At 45.3% G+C, this 15,050-nt stretch overlaps 1 protein-coding gene across 1 annotated transcript in view; it reads right to left on the bottom strand.

Annotated features, from left to right (window-relative positions):
• Positions 1 to 15,050, bottom strand: part of LOC119976467 — a 223,851-nt gene that overhangs the window by 138,159 nt on the left and 70,642 nt on the right. Inside the window, 3 exon segments of the mRNA XM_038817005.1 lie at positions 5,678 to 5,774; positions 9,050 to 9,167; positions 14,223 to 14,235. Of these exon segments, the coding sequence (XP_038672933.1) occupies positions 5,678 to 5,774; positions 9,050 to 9,167; positions 14,223 to 14,235 (228 nt within the window).

The following is a 15,050-nucleotide window of genomic DNA, read 5'->3' as shown; positions in this document are numbered from 1 at the left end:
CCCCCCCCCCCCCCCCCCCCCCCCCCCCCCCCCGCCCCCAGATCCAGAGATATGTAGTTGCCTCTTAAATGCCTTCTGAAATTGCCCAGCAAGCCACTCAATTGTATTCCACCTCTATACTGAATGAAGAAGATGCAAAAGCAGACAGACCAGCCGGTATCGACCTCGGCACCAGAAATTAAAACGGAAAACATGCCCTGACAATCATGCACAGCTCTCCTTACTAACATTTGGGAGCTTATGCCAAAAACTGGCAGTACTTTCTCACAGCAACAGCCTAACGTAGTCATGTTCATGGAATCATACCTCACAGAAAATGTCCCAGATATCACCAACCATGGGTATTTCCTGTCCCATCGGCTGGACAGAGCCAGCACCCATGCCGGCACGGTGGTATACAGTCTGGAGGGTGTTGCCCTGGGAGTCCTCAATATCGACTGCACCCCATGAAGTCTCGCGACACCAGATAAAACATAATCCAGGAAGCCAGCTTCTGATTCTCCCCTCAGCTGATGAATCAGTACTTCTCCATGTTGAATACCACTTGGAGGAAGCACGGAGGGTGGCAAGGGCACAAAATGTACTCTGGGTGGGGACTTCAATGCCCATTACCAAGACTGGCCCTGTGGCACCAGCACATAGTCCCTAGCCCCGAGTCCCTAGTGCAAAAGGACATTGCTGCTAGACTGAGACTTTGACAGGTGGAGAGGGAACCGACATAGGGAAAAACATACATTTTTAAAAAATAAATGTTTTTATTCTCCATTTTCACATTTTCCTCCAAAATTTGCACCCCACCCACAAACAGTAAACAAATATAAAATCAATCCCCTTAATAACAAAGATCCCATCCTCCCACCACCCAAAACAATGGCCCACCTGTCAATATATAAGCATCCAATAAAACAAACCCTCCCACGGTGGAAACAAAAAACAAAGGAGAAAAAGAAGAAAGTAGTCTGGGACCGACCATGGTCACCATAGAGTCAACTCCCCTGCCCCCCCCCCCACCTTCTCGCCCCCACACACTCAACGCCGTCCAACCTCAAAGAGTGCCGTACATGATACCCAAGAGTTGTAAACCCCCCACTCCTCCCCAACTCCTCCCGCCCACTGCCTCTTGTAAAACTCCTTCCCCCAACCTCGGTTCCTTCCCCCCAACTTTCCACCCCGGCTAGACCACTCGGACCCTGTTCGGCCAGGCTCCGACGGCCACAGCCCCTCCCCCCCCCTCACTCCCGTTCACTGATGGGCTTAAACCGGCCAGCATGGAGGCCCCCGCCCGGGTCCCTTTCCCCCTTGCCCGGCCCTAGGAAAGCCCAGAAATCCCCTTTTAGCACACAAACCCCACATATCCACCTACACCCCAAAGAGCTCTCACTTCGAGTGAAAGTCCCATCACTTTCCTTGTCCAAATATATACAACATCGGCTCCTTTAGCTCATACACCCGGACGCAGTGAAACAAACAAAAAAAGAAGCAAATACAGTCATGAGGTTACATCGGCACATGGTCATTTCTCAAATTCTCAGTTCTGCCACAGTCTTTCTGCCTTCGCAAACTCCTCCGCTGCTTCCGGTGGTCCAAAATAAAAGTCCTTGAGCTTGTCAGTCACCCTCAGCTTCGCTGGATATACTATGCCACACTGCACCTTGCTAATGTACAGTGCCCTCTTCACCCGGTTGAAAGCAGCCCGCTTCCTCGCCAGCTCCACTGTAAAGTCCTGGTATACACGTATACCAGCTCCAGCCCACTGCACCACCCGCTTCTGCTTGGCCCAGCACAGGACCTTCTCCTTCACACTGTACCTACGGAAGCACAGAGTCACTAACCTTGGCGACTCACTCACCTTTGGTACAGGCCTCCCCGACTGATGAGCCTGATCCAGCTCGTATCGGGAGGGATCCGCCCCCTCCCCCAATAGTTTTGCCAGCATCGCAGCAAAATACTCAGTCGGCCTCGGCCCTTCAACTCCTTTGGGCAGTCCCACAATCCTCAAATTCTGTCGCCTGGATCTGTTTTCCAGGTCTTCCATTTTTCCTCGCAGATCCTTGTTAATCTCCATCACTTTCCGCATCTCCTTCCCATCGAGGTAAGTTGATCACCGTGCTGCGCCACCATCTCCTCCACTTCCTTCAATGCCTCCCCTTGCTTCCGCCGTCGTCACCGGGGAAATCGCCTCCTCCACCAGCACAATCAAAACCTCCCTCATCTCCTTCCTCATTGTCTCCATGTATTTTGTAAAATGCCTTTTGAATTCCGCAGCCATCACCTTAGTTATTTCTTCAGCCGTAAGCAATGCGGCCTCCCCTGGTGCTCCAGCCTCCATTTTCCTTGGTGACCCCGCGGTGACCTTTCTACTCCCCGACGAACTTTCAGCTGTTTTCACAGCCGTTGTTTTACTGGCCCTCGACATATCCCTTCCCTGTGCTTTCTCCTGGTCTTCACCACCTTTGCTGCCCCTAGGACCGGGCGTTAATCCCCGACAATGCCATTCCCGAACGAGAGCCTTCGAACGCACGGCTGCCTCCCGCCCACCATCACCGGAAGTCCAGGGAAAAACATACTTGACCTCATCCTCACCAATCTGCCTGTTGCAAATGGGGATGTTCGCTGATGACTGCACAATTTCAGTATAATTCATGACTCCTCAGATACTGAGGCAGTTAATGTACAAATTCATTAACTGGCCTAGACAAGGCCTAGACAATATCCAGACTTGGGCTGACAAAGAACAAGTAACATTCGCGTCACACAATTGCCAGGCAGTGCCCATCTCCAACAATAGAAGACCTAACCATTGGCGCATGTCATTCAATGGCCTTTGTTGAATCCCAAACTATCAATATCCTCTCTGGGAGCATTGATCAGAAACTAAACAGGTCAAGCCATTTAAATATTGTGGCCACCAGAGTATGCCAAAGTCTAAAGAATCTGCGGCAATTGAGTAACCTGTGACTCCTCCAAACCTGTCCATCTTCTACAAGGCGCAATTCAGGAGTGTGATGGAATACTCTCCAGTTGCCTGGATGAGTGCAGCTCCAACACTCGGGAAGCTCGTCATCATTCAGGACAAAGCAGCCCCGCTTGATTGCTCCCCCTTCCACAAACATTCCATCCCTCCACCACCGACAAACAGTAGCAGCCGTGTGTACTATCTACACAATGTACTGCATTAACTCACCAAGATCTCACAGACAGTACCTTGGCTGTTCCTCTTCAAGGACCTCACAATTCTGACTTGGAAATATATCTGTGTCCCTTCACTGTCTCAAAACCTGGGTCCCTCCCCTAGCAGCACTGCGGGTGTAGCTACACCACAAATATTGCAGCGGTTTAAGAAGGCAGCTCACTACCACCTTTTGAAGGGCAACTAGGGATGGGCAATAAATGCGAGTCCAGCCAGCGATGCCCACATCCCATAAAAATGAATTTAAAAATAACATGATAATGCAGTACATCCAGAATGTTTTGATTTTATTCCACATCTCCAGCAGCCAGAATATATTGCTTTATTTTAATGGTCTTTAAAGCATTGGGACGCCAAGCGTTGAGAAATGAGTTATATAATTGACAGTCTTTCTGCATTGCAGGCAAAATAAGGCCTTTCAGGTACCATCTCTCGTCAGATTCTCCTTGCCTTTGACATTTATGGCAACTTATGTTTTACGGTAAGCGCCACAATCATTAGGTCAATGAAGTTTATGGATCTGGGTCGTAAGTTGTGTTTGATCAGAAGGTTTGTAATCAGCTGTGAGTTTAGTCTGAAGCAAAGTCCAATTTCTATTCCACCCATCTCCGCCTCTGCCTTTCTTGCCTCTCCACATTCAGTGGACTTTCACCCTCTTGGCCAGTGTTCAATTCACCTTTCTGTTCTAACCCTGTGTTTTACTACCCTAGGCTCTGTCTCTCAAGGTAGAACTTGATAGGACATAGGAATGTTTCTAATTATAATATCTGAATATCACGGTGACCTTCCTCGGACATTGGAGTAAAATTCTTTCTCCTGGAATAAACTGGCCAGAGGGCACATGGACCAGAAATTGGCTAACTGACAGGGTACAGGGAAACAAGAGAGACATAGTTGTTTTTCAAATTGGAGGAAGGTTTGTAGTGCAGATCAGCAGGGGTACGTGCTGGGACACTTACTCTTTCTGGATTGTATTAATGACTTCCTGGTTTGTATTAATGACATTGATTGTGTTGTGTAGGGCATAATTTCAAAACTTGAGTATGATGTGTAGATTGGAAGTGTTGCCACCTGTGATGAGGATGGTCTTGAACTGCAAAACGATGCACATTGATACATTCCGCAGATAATTGGCTGAGAAAATTCAAAACTTAAGGCTGAACCCGAAAGAGGAAAGTAAACGTCACTGTGAGAAATATCAGGAAAAATCGAGGTTGTTTACTGAAACTGACAAAATTTGGTCTGTTGCATTTGTCGAGATTCGCGGTAACACATATCTCACAACTTCCTGAGGATAAAAAGTGTTGGTGAACTCTACAGATTAAAGTGGGACTATTTTTCCAGCTGATTTTTTCATCACATCTTTAAGCTCTAACACTTTCATTCTGTATTTTTCTCTCCTAATTCCAGCTGAAATATCCCCTAGGTTCTCTCACAGTGAAGAAATCAGCGGTTCTCGAAACAGAACGGAAACAGAAAGGGAAGATTTCTGAAGTTAGGGTAAGGTCTCCCTGTGCTGATTTTCTGGGATCTCGGTTAGTTTTGTTCCCTTTATCGCGGGACATTAATTATGTTTCACATTTCATTTGGTAGGAACAGTCGAGCAGTCTGCAGACCCACATCACATCCGAGTTCAGTAAAATGCACCAGATTCTCACTGAGAAAGAGCAGCGTTTACTCAGAGATCTCAGGGGAGAAGAGGAGAGGATTCTAGAACCAATGGAGAAAAACCTTCGAGAGATTCAGGAGAATTTAAATTCTATTGAGGAGAAACTCTCAAAGTTGCAGAAACAGATGGAGCAAAAAGACAAGCTGATATTTCGGAAGGTGTGGGAATAAATTGAGTTTTGTTCGACGAAATTACACAGTCACAAAACAACGGATGATAACAGTGACATAAATAATAATAATAATAACCTTTTATTGTCACAAGTATGAAGTTACTGTGAAAAGCCCCTACTCGCTACATTCTGGAGCCTGTTCAGATAAGCTGGTACGGGAATTGAACCCGTGCTGCTGGCCTTATTTTGCATCACAAACCAACTATCTAGCCCACTGAGCTAAACCAGCTGATAAAATATTCAAAGCAATTAAAACCGCTTGTTTTGTCTACTTCGGAGGACTTCTGATGTTGTCAGATATAACCGATTTTCGCCTTATCTGCTGAAACTCCGGAAAACCTATCAGCTTTCAGCCACGTGTGCAGTCCAAGTGATAATAAAAATGGGTGAAGGTACAGGATAATGCAAAGTCTGTGGTCCTGTCAATAGCCTGGCTCTGGTACCGAAGCTGTACTCTACAGAATACCTGTGTCCTAAGCTAAGTTGATCTGATAGATGTTTAACACTGAGTGTGGAAATTTGCCCAGGTATATCCTGTCCACAAACACAGCAGCAAAAAACAATCCCTCAAATGACAGCTTCATCAATCTACTCTCCATCACCAAAAACGTTGATGGTATCACTGACTGAGATCACTGTCACTGACTGTGCAATCAAGCGACACTAACACAGCAATAACTTGGTCAAGAATAATCAGTGTTGTTTTCACCAGGGACACATATCTCCGGATCTCAGTTGTGGCTCTGCACAAACATGGGCAAAAGTTCTGAATTCCAGAGCCAATATTTAACCTCAAGCGGCATATAAGAAGAAGTAAAGTGAATGGGAATCAAAGGGAATATCTCTACAGGTAGGAATCATTCCCGCTTAATCGGGTCCTCATTAATTAATTAAAAATTTGCTTCTACCGCCCAACTGTGGCTGAAGTTTTATTATCGACAAGATGCAATTTGCAAACTTCCAACCTCAGTTGCTCAAAAGAACAAGGGCAGCCGGTGCATGGGAAAAGCATAATCGAATCATAGAATCCCTACAGTGCAGAACGAGGCCATTTGAATCATCGAGTCTGCACCGACCCTTCAAAAACGTGCCCTACTTAGGCCCACTCCATTCCTGCAACCTAATTTAGCAATCCACCTAAGCTGTGGGAGGAATCCGCAGCACGCAAAGGAAATGGTGCAGACACGGGGAGAACGTGCAAACTCCACACAGTTGCCCAGGGGCGGATTCAAACTCAGCTCCCTGGCGTTGCCAAGGAGCAGTGCTAACCACTATGCCACCGTGCCGCCTGCAACTGCCCTTCACAGAAAATACCATCCTGACGTTGAACATTGCCGTTCCTTCATAATTACTCGATCAGCTCTGGAACTCCCTTCTGAATAACACTGGGGGGGTGTATCTATACCACATGGATGGGAGCGTTGAAGAAGACTGCGCATTCCCACTTTTCAAGGAGATTTTGGGGTGGCCATTAATGCAGGCCTTGAAAGCAGCACGCACATCTTTTGAGCTGAGGTACCATACGCATTCCCAAAATAACCCCAATGCTAATTGCAGCAGATTGAAGTTCTTATTTTATTTTCTATTGCTCCATATTTCACATTTACATTATTCGTGATCAGATTTCTCAGCAAACTTTAACAGAAGGCATTTTCACTTCCAAACAATTAACAAGCCCAGCTTGCAGACAGCGTGCAAAGAATGCAATAGAAAATTAGTCGTTTGGTAGTAAAGAACTTGCGAATTGCTGAAAAAGGGCCCAATTTGTAGAGATTCTCCACCTTCTCGCGCATCTGGTCTATTCTTCATGGTAACGACTCCATAAAACAAATTGCACTTGCCAACAAATTAGCACGCTCTTCCCATGAAGTGTAAGTTTTTGCTTCCTTTACATTTAGTATTCTTACAAATAGTCGTGATGAGTCCAAGACAAAAATCTTCAACAACAACCTTTTTTCAGCAACACGCAATAGACTAACTAGCAATCCGGATTCTGACGGAAGCGGTAAAATAAAGTAAGCCAACGAGCACATGATTAATTGGTGAGTGGAGCTGGACAAGAGTTAAGGCAGTATCAATAGGTTTTAGAACGTTTCAAGTTTATGGAGGAAGGTCAGCACGGTGGCCTAGTGGTTAGCACAACCGCCTCACGGCGCTGAGGTCCCAGGTTCGATCCCGGCTCTGGGTCACTGTCCGTGTGGAGTTTGCACATTCTCCCCGTGTCTGCGTGGGTTTCGACCCACAACCCAAAAATGTGCAGATAGGTGGATTGGCCACGCTAAATTGCCCCTTAATTGGAAAAAATAATTGGGTAATCTAAATTTTTAAAAATAAATAAATAAATAAATGTTTATGGAGGATGTAATGTGGGAGATCAGCCTGGGGCGTATTAGAATTGTCAAGTCTAGAAGTCGTAAATATACGAATGAGGGATTCAGCAACGTATGGAATGAACTGTTGGGGTGAAATTGAGCGATGTTGTGAAGGTGGGAGTAAGGAATAGAATGATATTGGAATTGTGATGTGTTTTAGCAGCAAAGAGTAGGACTCGATGGTGCGGACCGCTAAACCAATTGTCGCCATTTGCTTTCAAACCTGCAATTCATGGGAATGTGGGGAGAAGATGGGGGCGGGGAGGAGGGGGGGTGTGATAGATGAGTACAATCAACCAGTGTGTGATTTTGTTCGGGATGAGAGCACCAAAGTGAAACGTGATGATACAGTTGAGCAAATTGGCTGATGCAGAAAAATCGACTTTAAATAAGAAAGGAATGATTTTTGTGCACATAATCCATGATTCACCAACTACAATCAAGACTATTTTTGAGAAGCAATTTACCAAACGAATTGTTTCGTTATTGTTTTTAAGGGTAGTGGATCCTTAACCACCTTGTTTGTCGCAGCTGTTTCTTCCATGGCTATAAAGTGACAAATTAATGTACGAAGATAATCACTCCTGGTTTTGTCAAATCGCTTTGGTATGAGGATATAAAATATATTTCTCATTACAGGTTATTCAGATCGCTACAATTTAAAGCTTTCTAGATGACCTATCTATGTAGATAAGTATAGGTTCCATCGGGCAGGAGATACAAAGGGCTGAGAACAAGCACTAACAGGTTCTTCACCACTGTTACCAGACTCTTAAACTACCCTCTTATGGACTGACTGATCTATTCATACATCTTCTCTATGGAGTAGTATTGCAGTCCGTATGCTTACCCGTTGCCTGTGACTATGTATTTACATTATGTATTTATGTATGTCCTATTATTTCTTCATGTATGGAATGAACCGTCTGGACTGTACGCAGACCAATACTTTACACTGTACTTCGGTACACGTGACAATAAAACAAATCCAAATTCAAATCTTGGAATTATTTTTTATTTAGTGGATAGCAGTTTTTGAAGCAGTTACCAGACGTTGTTCCACTCCAGCGATTAAAGAAACATATTTTACCAACAAAACATTCACTTCAGGTGACGTTTGGGATCTCCACAGTAAATTTGACCGAAACTGTCATTCATCAGTTTACAATAAGGTGGAGGCAACATGGTGCTGTAAAATAGTCCAATGGTCGTGATTGACATCTTTCACACCGCAGATTCTCAGTGGTGCAGAGTTTTTCCCTCTGTCGTGTTGTCCCGGATTTAAGAAGGGAAAGATTCTCTCAGTGAAAGTGTGGGTGAAAGTGTGGAGATGGGACATGTTGTCCGCATTGTAAAATAACACATGTCCTGCCTCATAATCAAGGAAAACCCCTATCATCCTGGGTTTCACACTCATAATGAGGATGGTTGGTGAGGGGGAGGTGAGGGCAAAATAGTTAGAGCCAGCTTCCAGCCGTACAGCCCAGTATCCGGTTTCCGGTTTCAGATCAATTCTCCCTCTCCTGCTGGCAGACTCTTGCGCAAGTCCCAGACTCCACTGAGTCTTGTTCGCCACCTCCACCTCCCAGTAATGTCTCCCTGATGTGAATCCCTCTGATCCAAGGACACAGCCCCAGGGATCAAACCTCTTCTGGGTGTCTGGAAACTGCTGCCGTTTCTCGCCGAGTCTCACACTGGTCCTGTCCTTATTCAGGATGAGCCGGGGATTCGCTGTGTTTGGATCCAGAGTCAGAGAGGCTGGAGCTGGGGGAAAGTGAAAATAACACAGTCAGTGACACTGTTTGTGTTGTGGGTCATTCAAGTATTTCCTTTCTAAAACCTGTCGACAAGGAACACACGAAGTTAGCATGCAGATACAGCAAGCAATTAGGAAAACAAATGCTTTGTTGTTCTTTATTGTAATCAGATTGGAGTGCAAGAATAACAAAGTCTTGGTACCACTGGCACGGTGGCACATTTGTTAGTACTACTGCCTCACAGCGCCAGGGGTTACATTCTGACATTGGGGGACTGTGTGGAGTTTGCACTTTCTCCCAGTGTGCGTAGGTTTCCTCCCGTAGTCCAAAGATGCGTGTATTAGGTCACCCCAAATTGCCCTTCAGCATCACAAAGATGTGCAGGTAAAGTGGAGTTGTAGGAGAGTGTGCCTTGGTAGGGTGCTCTTTCAGAGGGTCAGTACAGAATCGATAGACCGAATAGCCTCCTTCTACACTTTAGGGATTCTATGATTCATCGCACGGGGTATTTTGAGTAGTTTTGGAACTGTGCGCAATTTTTGCCTTCACATGTATTCTTGCTTTGGATGCAGTGCAGCAAAGGTTTGTGAACTTTGTCCCTGAGAGGCATTTTGGCTGAGAAGGGGAGGAGTAAATTGGGCCCATGCTCTCTGTAGTTTAGATGCATAAGAAGCGATTTCAATTGAATCGTCCAACATTTTGAAAACCAGACACTGAGTTGCTGTTTTTCCAAGCTGGAAAGTCTAGATCATACGAATTAGGAATATGGGTCGGTCATTTGGACTCTCCAACCTGCGCTGTCGAGGAAAAAGAGAATGGCTGAACTAATCGTGATCTCAACTTCACACTCCCACCTACGCTGGATATCCTTTGACTCCCACATTAATCAAAATTTGATCTGCCTCTGTCTTCAACATTCTGTGGAGGTGGTGTTCCAAACCTTCACAAAAATTTTTTTGAAATCGCCTAATCTCCATTTAAAATGGGAGGCACGTTATTTTTAAATTCTGTTTGGTCGGCCTTTCCCTCATGTGGAACGTTCTTTCAGTAATAATAATAATAATCTTTATTATTGTCACAACTAGGTTTACATTAACACTGCAATGAAGTTACTGTGAAAATCCCCGAGTCTCCCTGTCCAGCCCCCTCAAGCTCGTATATGTTTCAATCAGATTACCTTTCATTCCTGCAAATCCAATTAATGCAGGTCAACCTTTCCTAATAAGATGATCTTCTCATCCAAGATATCAGTCGATTCAACATTCTCTGAACTGCTTCGAACACATTTACATTATTTACTGTATAAGGCGAAAAAACTCCACAATATTCTCCATGTGGTCAAACCAACTTTCGCAAAACATTATTACTTTTATATTCCACAGAGTTCAGTATTCTCTTTCTATTTAATTAATTGCTGCTTTTCTATTCTTCCTGCCAAATTGAACCACTTTGAATTTCCTATAGCATACTCCATCTGCCAATTTTCGCCCACTCAGTTAACCTGCCTATATCCCCTTGTAGGTTCATTATGTCCCGTTTCTAACTTACATTCCTATCCATAATTATGCCATCAGAAAAGTTTTAAAAAAAATTTAGTGTACCCAATTCATTTTTTCCAATTACAGGGCAATTTAGCATGGCCAATCCACCTACCCTGCACATCTTTGGGTTGTGGGGGTGAAACCCACGCAAACACGGGGAGAATGTGCAAACTCCACACGGACAGTGACCTAGAGCCGGGATCAAACCTGGGACCTCGGCGCCATGAGGCAGCAATGCTAACCACTGCGCCACCGTGCTGCCCCATCAGAAAAGTTAATAACTATATATTAAGTTCTTCAACCAAGTCAGAGATATGAATAGTATGTAGTTGAGGCCCAGCGCTGATCACTGTGGTACTCCTCTCACCACATCTTGTCAACCCAAATTTACGCTTACTTTGTTTCTCTGTTTCTTGTGAGCTAAAAAAATCTCACTATGCCAATAGGTTAACCCCACCACCACCACCACGAGCTCTTATTGTGTAGTAACCTTTGACGTAGTACTTTATTCAACATCTTGTGGAAATCGAAAGACCAGCATGTCGACACATTATATTTTATTCATATTTCTGTTACTTCCTCAAAGAATTTGAATAAATTAGTTGATTAGTGAACTAGAATAGTCTCGTGGTAAAGTGTGAATCATTTGACTGAGATGAGATGACAATTATTAACTCAGCAGGTTGCGAATCTTTGGAATTCTCTGCTCTAGACGGTTCCACCAACTCCACCATTGAATATACTTAAGGTATAGATAGACAGATCTTTGGGAGAATCAAGGGATATGCGGAAGCGGTGGAAAAATAGAGTTGATGCCGGACAGTCATGATTTTATATATAATGACGGAGCAGGCTGAACGTGCCATATGGACTATTGCTGCTCATAATTATATTTTCTTGGACTCTTAAGTTTTAACCTGTGCAGTCAGACTTTGAGTTCCATTCATGGACTTTTCTGTCATTTGAACGCTCATGCCATGAGGGTCAATTTGTGTTGGTATAAGTCCAAAATCAGTGCTCCTGTGGGCGAAGCTCTCGAAAGGTGAACACTGGGCGGTCAGTTCAGATGGCAAAGGGAAGGCGAGATATAATAAGACTGGGGAAAAGACAAGGGGAGAGCGAAGCGACAGTGAATGGAAATAGATGACAGGTGAAGTAAATAATAGTGGCAAAGGGAAAAGAGACAGCGTGAGGGGAAAAGACAGTGAATGGGAAAGACATCAGCGGAGGTGGGGATGGTGCGCTGTGGGGAGGGCAATGGAATCAGAGGATGGGAAGGCATCAGGAAGAGGAGAAAACCCACTTGATTGGCACCCCTTGTCCTCTACCATCGATGCACAGTAGCAGCAGTGTGTATCATCTGCAAGATGCACTGCATAAATTCATCAAGGCTTCTTAGGCAGCACCATCCAAACACACGACCCCTACTATCTAGAAGGGCAGTAGATATCTGGTACATTACTGCCTGGAAATTTCTCTCCAAGCTACTCACCACCCTGACTTGGACATATATCGCTGTTCCTTCAGTGTCGCTGGGTCAATACCCTGCGACTCTTCCCCCCACCCCCCCAACAGCACTTTGGGCATACCTACAGCTCAGGGACAGCAGTGGTTAAAGAAGGCAACTTAGCACCATCTTCTTAATGGCAATTAGGGAAGGGCAACAAATGCTGTCCGAGCCATCGAAGCCCACATCCCATAAAAATTAATTTGAAAAAAATATTTCCTCGTGTCCACTTGAGCGTGAACCGTGGCCAAGGAGCAGAATTGAAAAAGTTATTTAATTTTATCTGTGGCTAACAAGCACACTAAATATTATTAACGGCATTAGTAGCCCCTTCACTTTACATCCTTTTTTGGTGTATTTCCATTGCTCTACTTCCAATTTGAAGGATTACAGAGCACATTTGCACCCTCCAACCCCATGGGAAGTTCATCAATCGCATTTTACTGAGGTCTAATCCTGGTGTATTCCCTGGCTCAATTCAACCAAAAACAGCTGTACTGAAAAAAAAAATCCACCTTATTCACTTTGAACTGCTCCCCTCTTCCTACTTTGAGGCTATCCGTGCTTTGTTTCAAATTCTAAGCTGCGCTTCATTTGCCAAGTAATTTAGGTTGTCTTATCATTTCTATACTATTTTGAACCTTAAATGCTTCAGTAAGACCATCTACTATGCCAACATGTGCAACAACTCCTGATTGCCGCTATTTCCCTTCCATTAAATCCTATTGGCTTAATTACCTTTAATCACACACTACCTAATGTCTGTATATGTTCCTGATGGGTTCTCCCAGCCTCCACGCCAAAATCACTTTCGGCGTGGGGGCCGGAGAATGATCGTTAACACGGAAATTCGGACCGGCCGCTCCCGCGATTCTCCGGTCCCTGGAAAATTGCTCGAGAATCGCGTGCGCAGGTGCGAACTACGCGGTGCCATTGACAGAGGCCCCCCCGCGATTCTCCGCGTGCAACTGGCCGAGTTCCCGACGGCGTGGTTCTAATCTCCTATCGGCCATCAGGAACATCAGTCCATGGCCGCCCTGGTGGGAGTAGGGGGATTGTTCACCGAGGGGGGGGGGCTCATGAACGGCCAGTCAAGTGATCGGGCGGCACCAATCCGTGGCCGTGGCCTACGTCTTCCATCATGGTCCGCGGTGCACGTCCGCCATGTCGCACGAGGCTGCCGCCGTGCGCATGCGCAGACTCCCAGCCAGAAGTGTGGGACCCGTATCCACAGCCAGAGCTGCGAGAACCACTCCGGGGCCCTTCCAGCCTCCTTTTCGTAAGGAAAGTCCAGAGTGAAATGCCAGCGTTTATACGCCGGCGTGGGGACATAATCCCATTATTGGAGAATGTTTATCAAAGTGCAATTCAGAACTCTATTGGGGACCAAATCAGTCTTCCGTAAAGGGATTCTCCATCCCGCCAGCGCCATTTTCCTGCATGGTGTGCCGTCGCCAACTGAAGGATCCTCCTTCCGCAGGGGTTTTCCATTCTGGTCACCCCACGCCGTCGGCAAGCCCGTGGATGTGGGAGCGCTGCTGGCGTAGCGGAAGATCCCGCCGACAGAGGATGCCACGAAACCGAGATCCTTCCCGATTCGGCTGGTTATACAGATCCCCTCACTGCTGTCACGGACGGTGTTGATTGCTTCGACTTAACCATAGGTCCCACAGGAAAGCAAAAATGGAAGACTGCAGAGCCTCCTCAGTGCTAACAACAGGAATTGTGATCATTTAATTATGGGTGTCAAAGCCTCATCTCTTTTGCGTTATAAATCTATAAAATAAAGAAAGGAGTTTTACCAGAGTTAATAACGTTCATCATTTCCCTCCATGCTTTGTATTGTAAAGGACCTGTGAACTTTTCGATAGACAGGGCGGCATCAGCTCCTGATAGTAACTGTACATCAGCACTAATTCTGTAAATATTAAACAGTTGGTGTCATAAACATTTTTCTTTGTTATTTTAGGAATTGTGGAGGGTTTCAATAAAGTTTCTCTCCTACCTTTCTTACCACAAGCTTCCTCCTGAAATAAATCAAACATAAAGCTCAGTTTATAGAGTCTCACAGTCCAATCCGAGACAACAGGATTGCACCCAAATTCTTACTAGTTGCTGATAATCAGAATTAATACAGTCCGCGCTATATGTTCAGAAAGCAGATATAAGAAATATTTTCATAATATATCAGTCACATGGACTTGAATACGCACCATAATTGACACGTTTGGAGTTGAATATCGCCTGATGTTGAGGGGCGGTTTGCGTGACGTGCACGCGGGAATGGCTGCGTTTACACGAGCTCTGGCCCCACGCATCACTTAATCCTTCATTTAATTCTGATGCACAACCTGTAATTATTTGATGCTGATGTGTATTGTCTGTGCTATGTTTCTGGAAGATCCTGGCCAAGGTTTGTTGATGGAGAACTGAGCCAAGTAAAGCAAATTCTTGTTTGATCGAGACGGTTGGAGGAGGCCATAATGGGGCCCAGTCACAGTGGCGCTTCCACTGGTGAGCGGGCCTGCACTTCGGCGACACCGTTGGTGTTGAGATGATGACTGCCATTGTAAGTGAAGTTGTGGACGACAGTCTTGGCTACCCGGCACAAATTATTGGTGCGCATATTGATGAGCTGTGAAATACCCTAAAGAGAATGGATGGCGTGGAGAAGAGAATTCTGTCAATTTCCTTGCTGGGTGCTCACCTTCAGCCCTTGGTAATCCTGGTGTTTGGTATGAGGGCCTTGGTTGATTCATGAAATTGGGTCTGGAGAAGAAATACATTGTATCCAGATTTGGAGGCCTAGGGTCGGCTGAAGATTCTGACCACTTGGTGTTCA

Source organism: Scyliorhinus canicula, chromosome 13 (genome assembly GCF_902713615.1).
Source record: "Scyliorhinus canicula chromosome 13, sScyCan1.1, whole genome shotgun sequence".
Classification (NCBI taxonomy): domain Eukaryota; kingdom Metazoa; phylum Chordata; class Chondrichthyes; order Carcharhiniformes; family Scyliorhinidae; genus Scyliorhinus; species Scyliorhinus canicula.
This window is presented reverse-complemented; position numbering and strand designations above follow the sequence as displayed.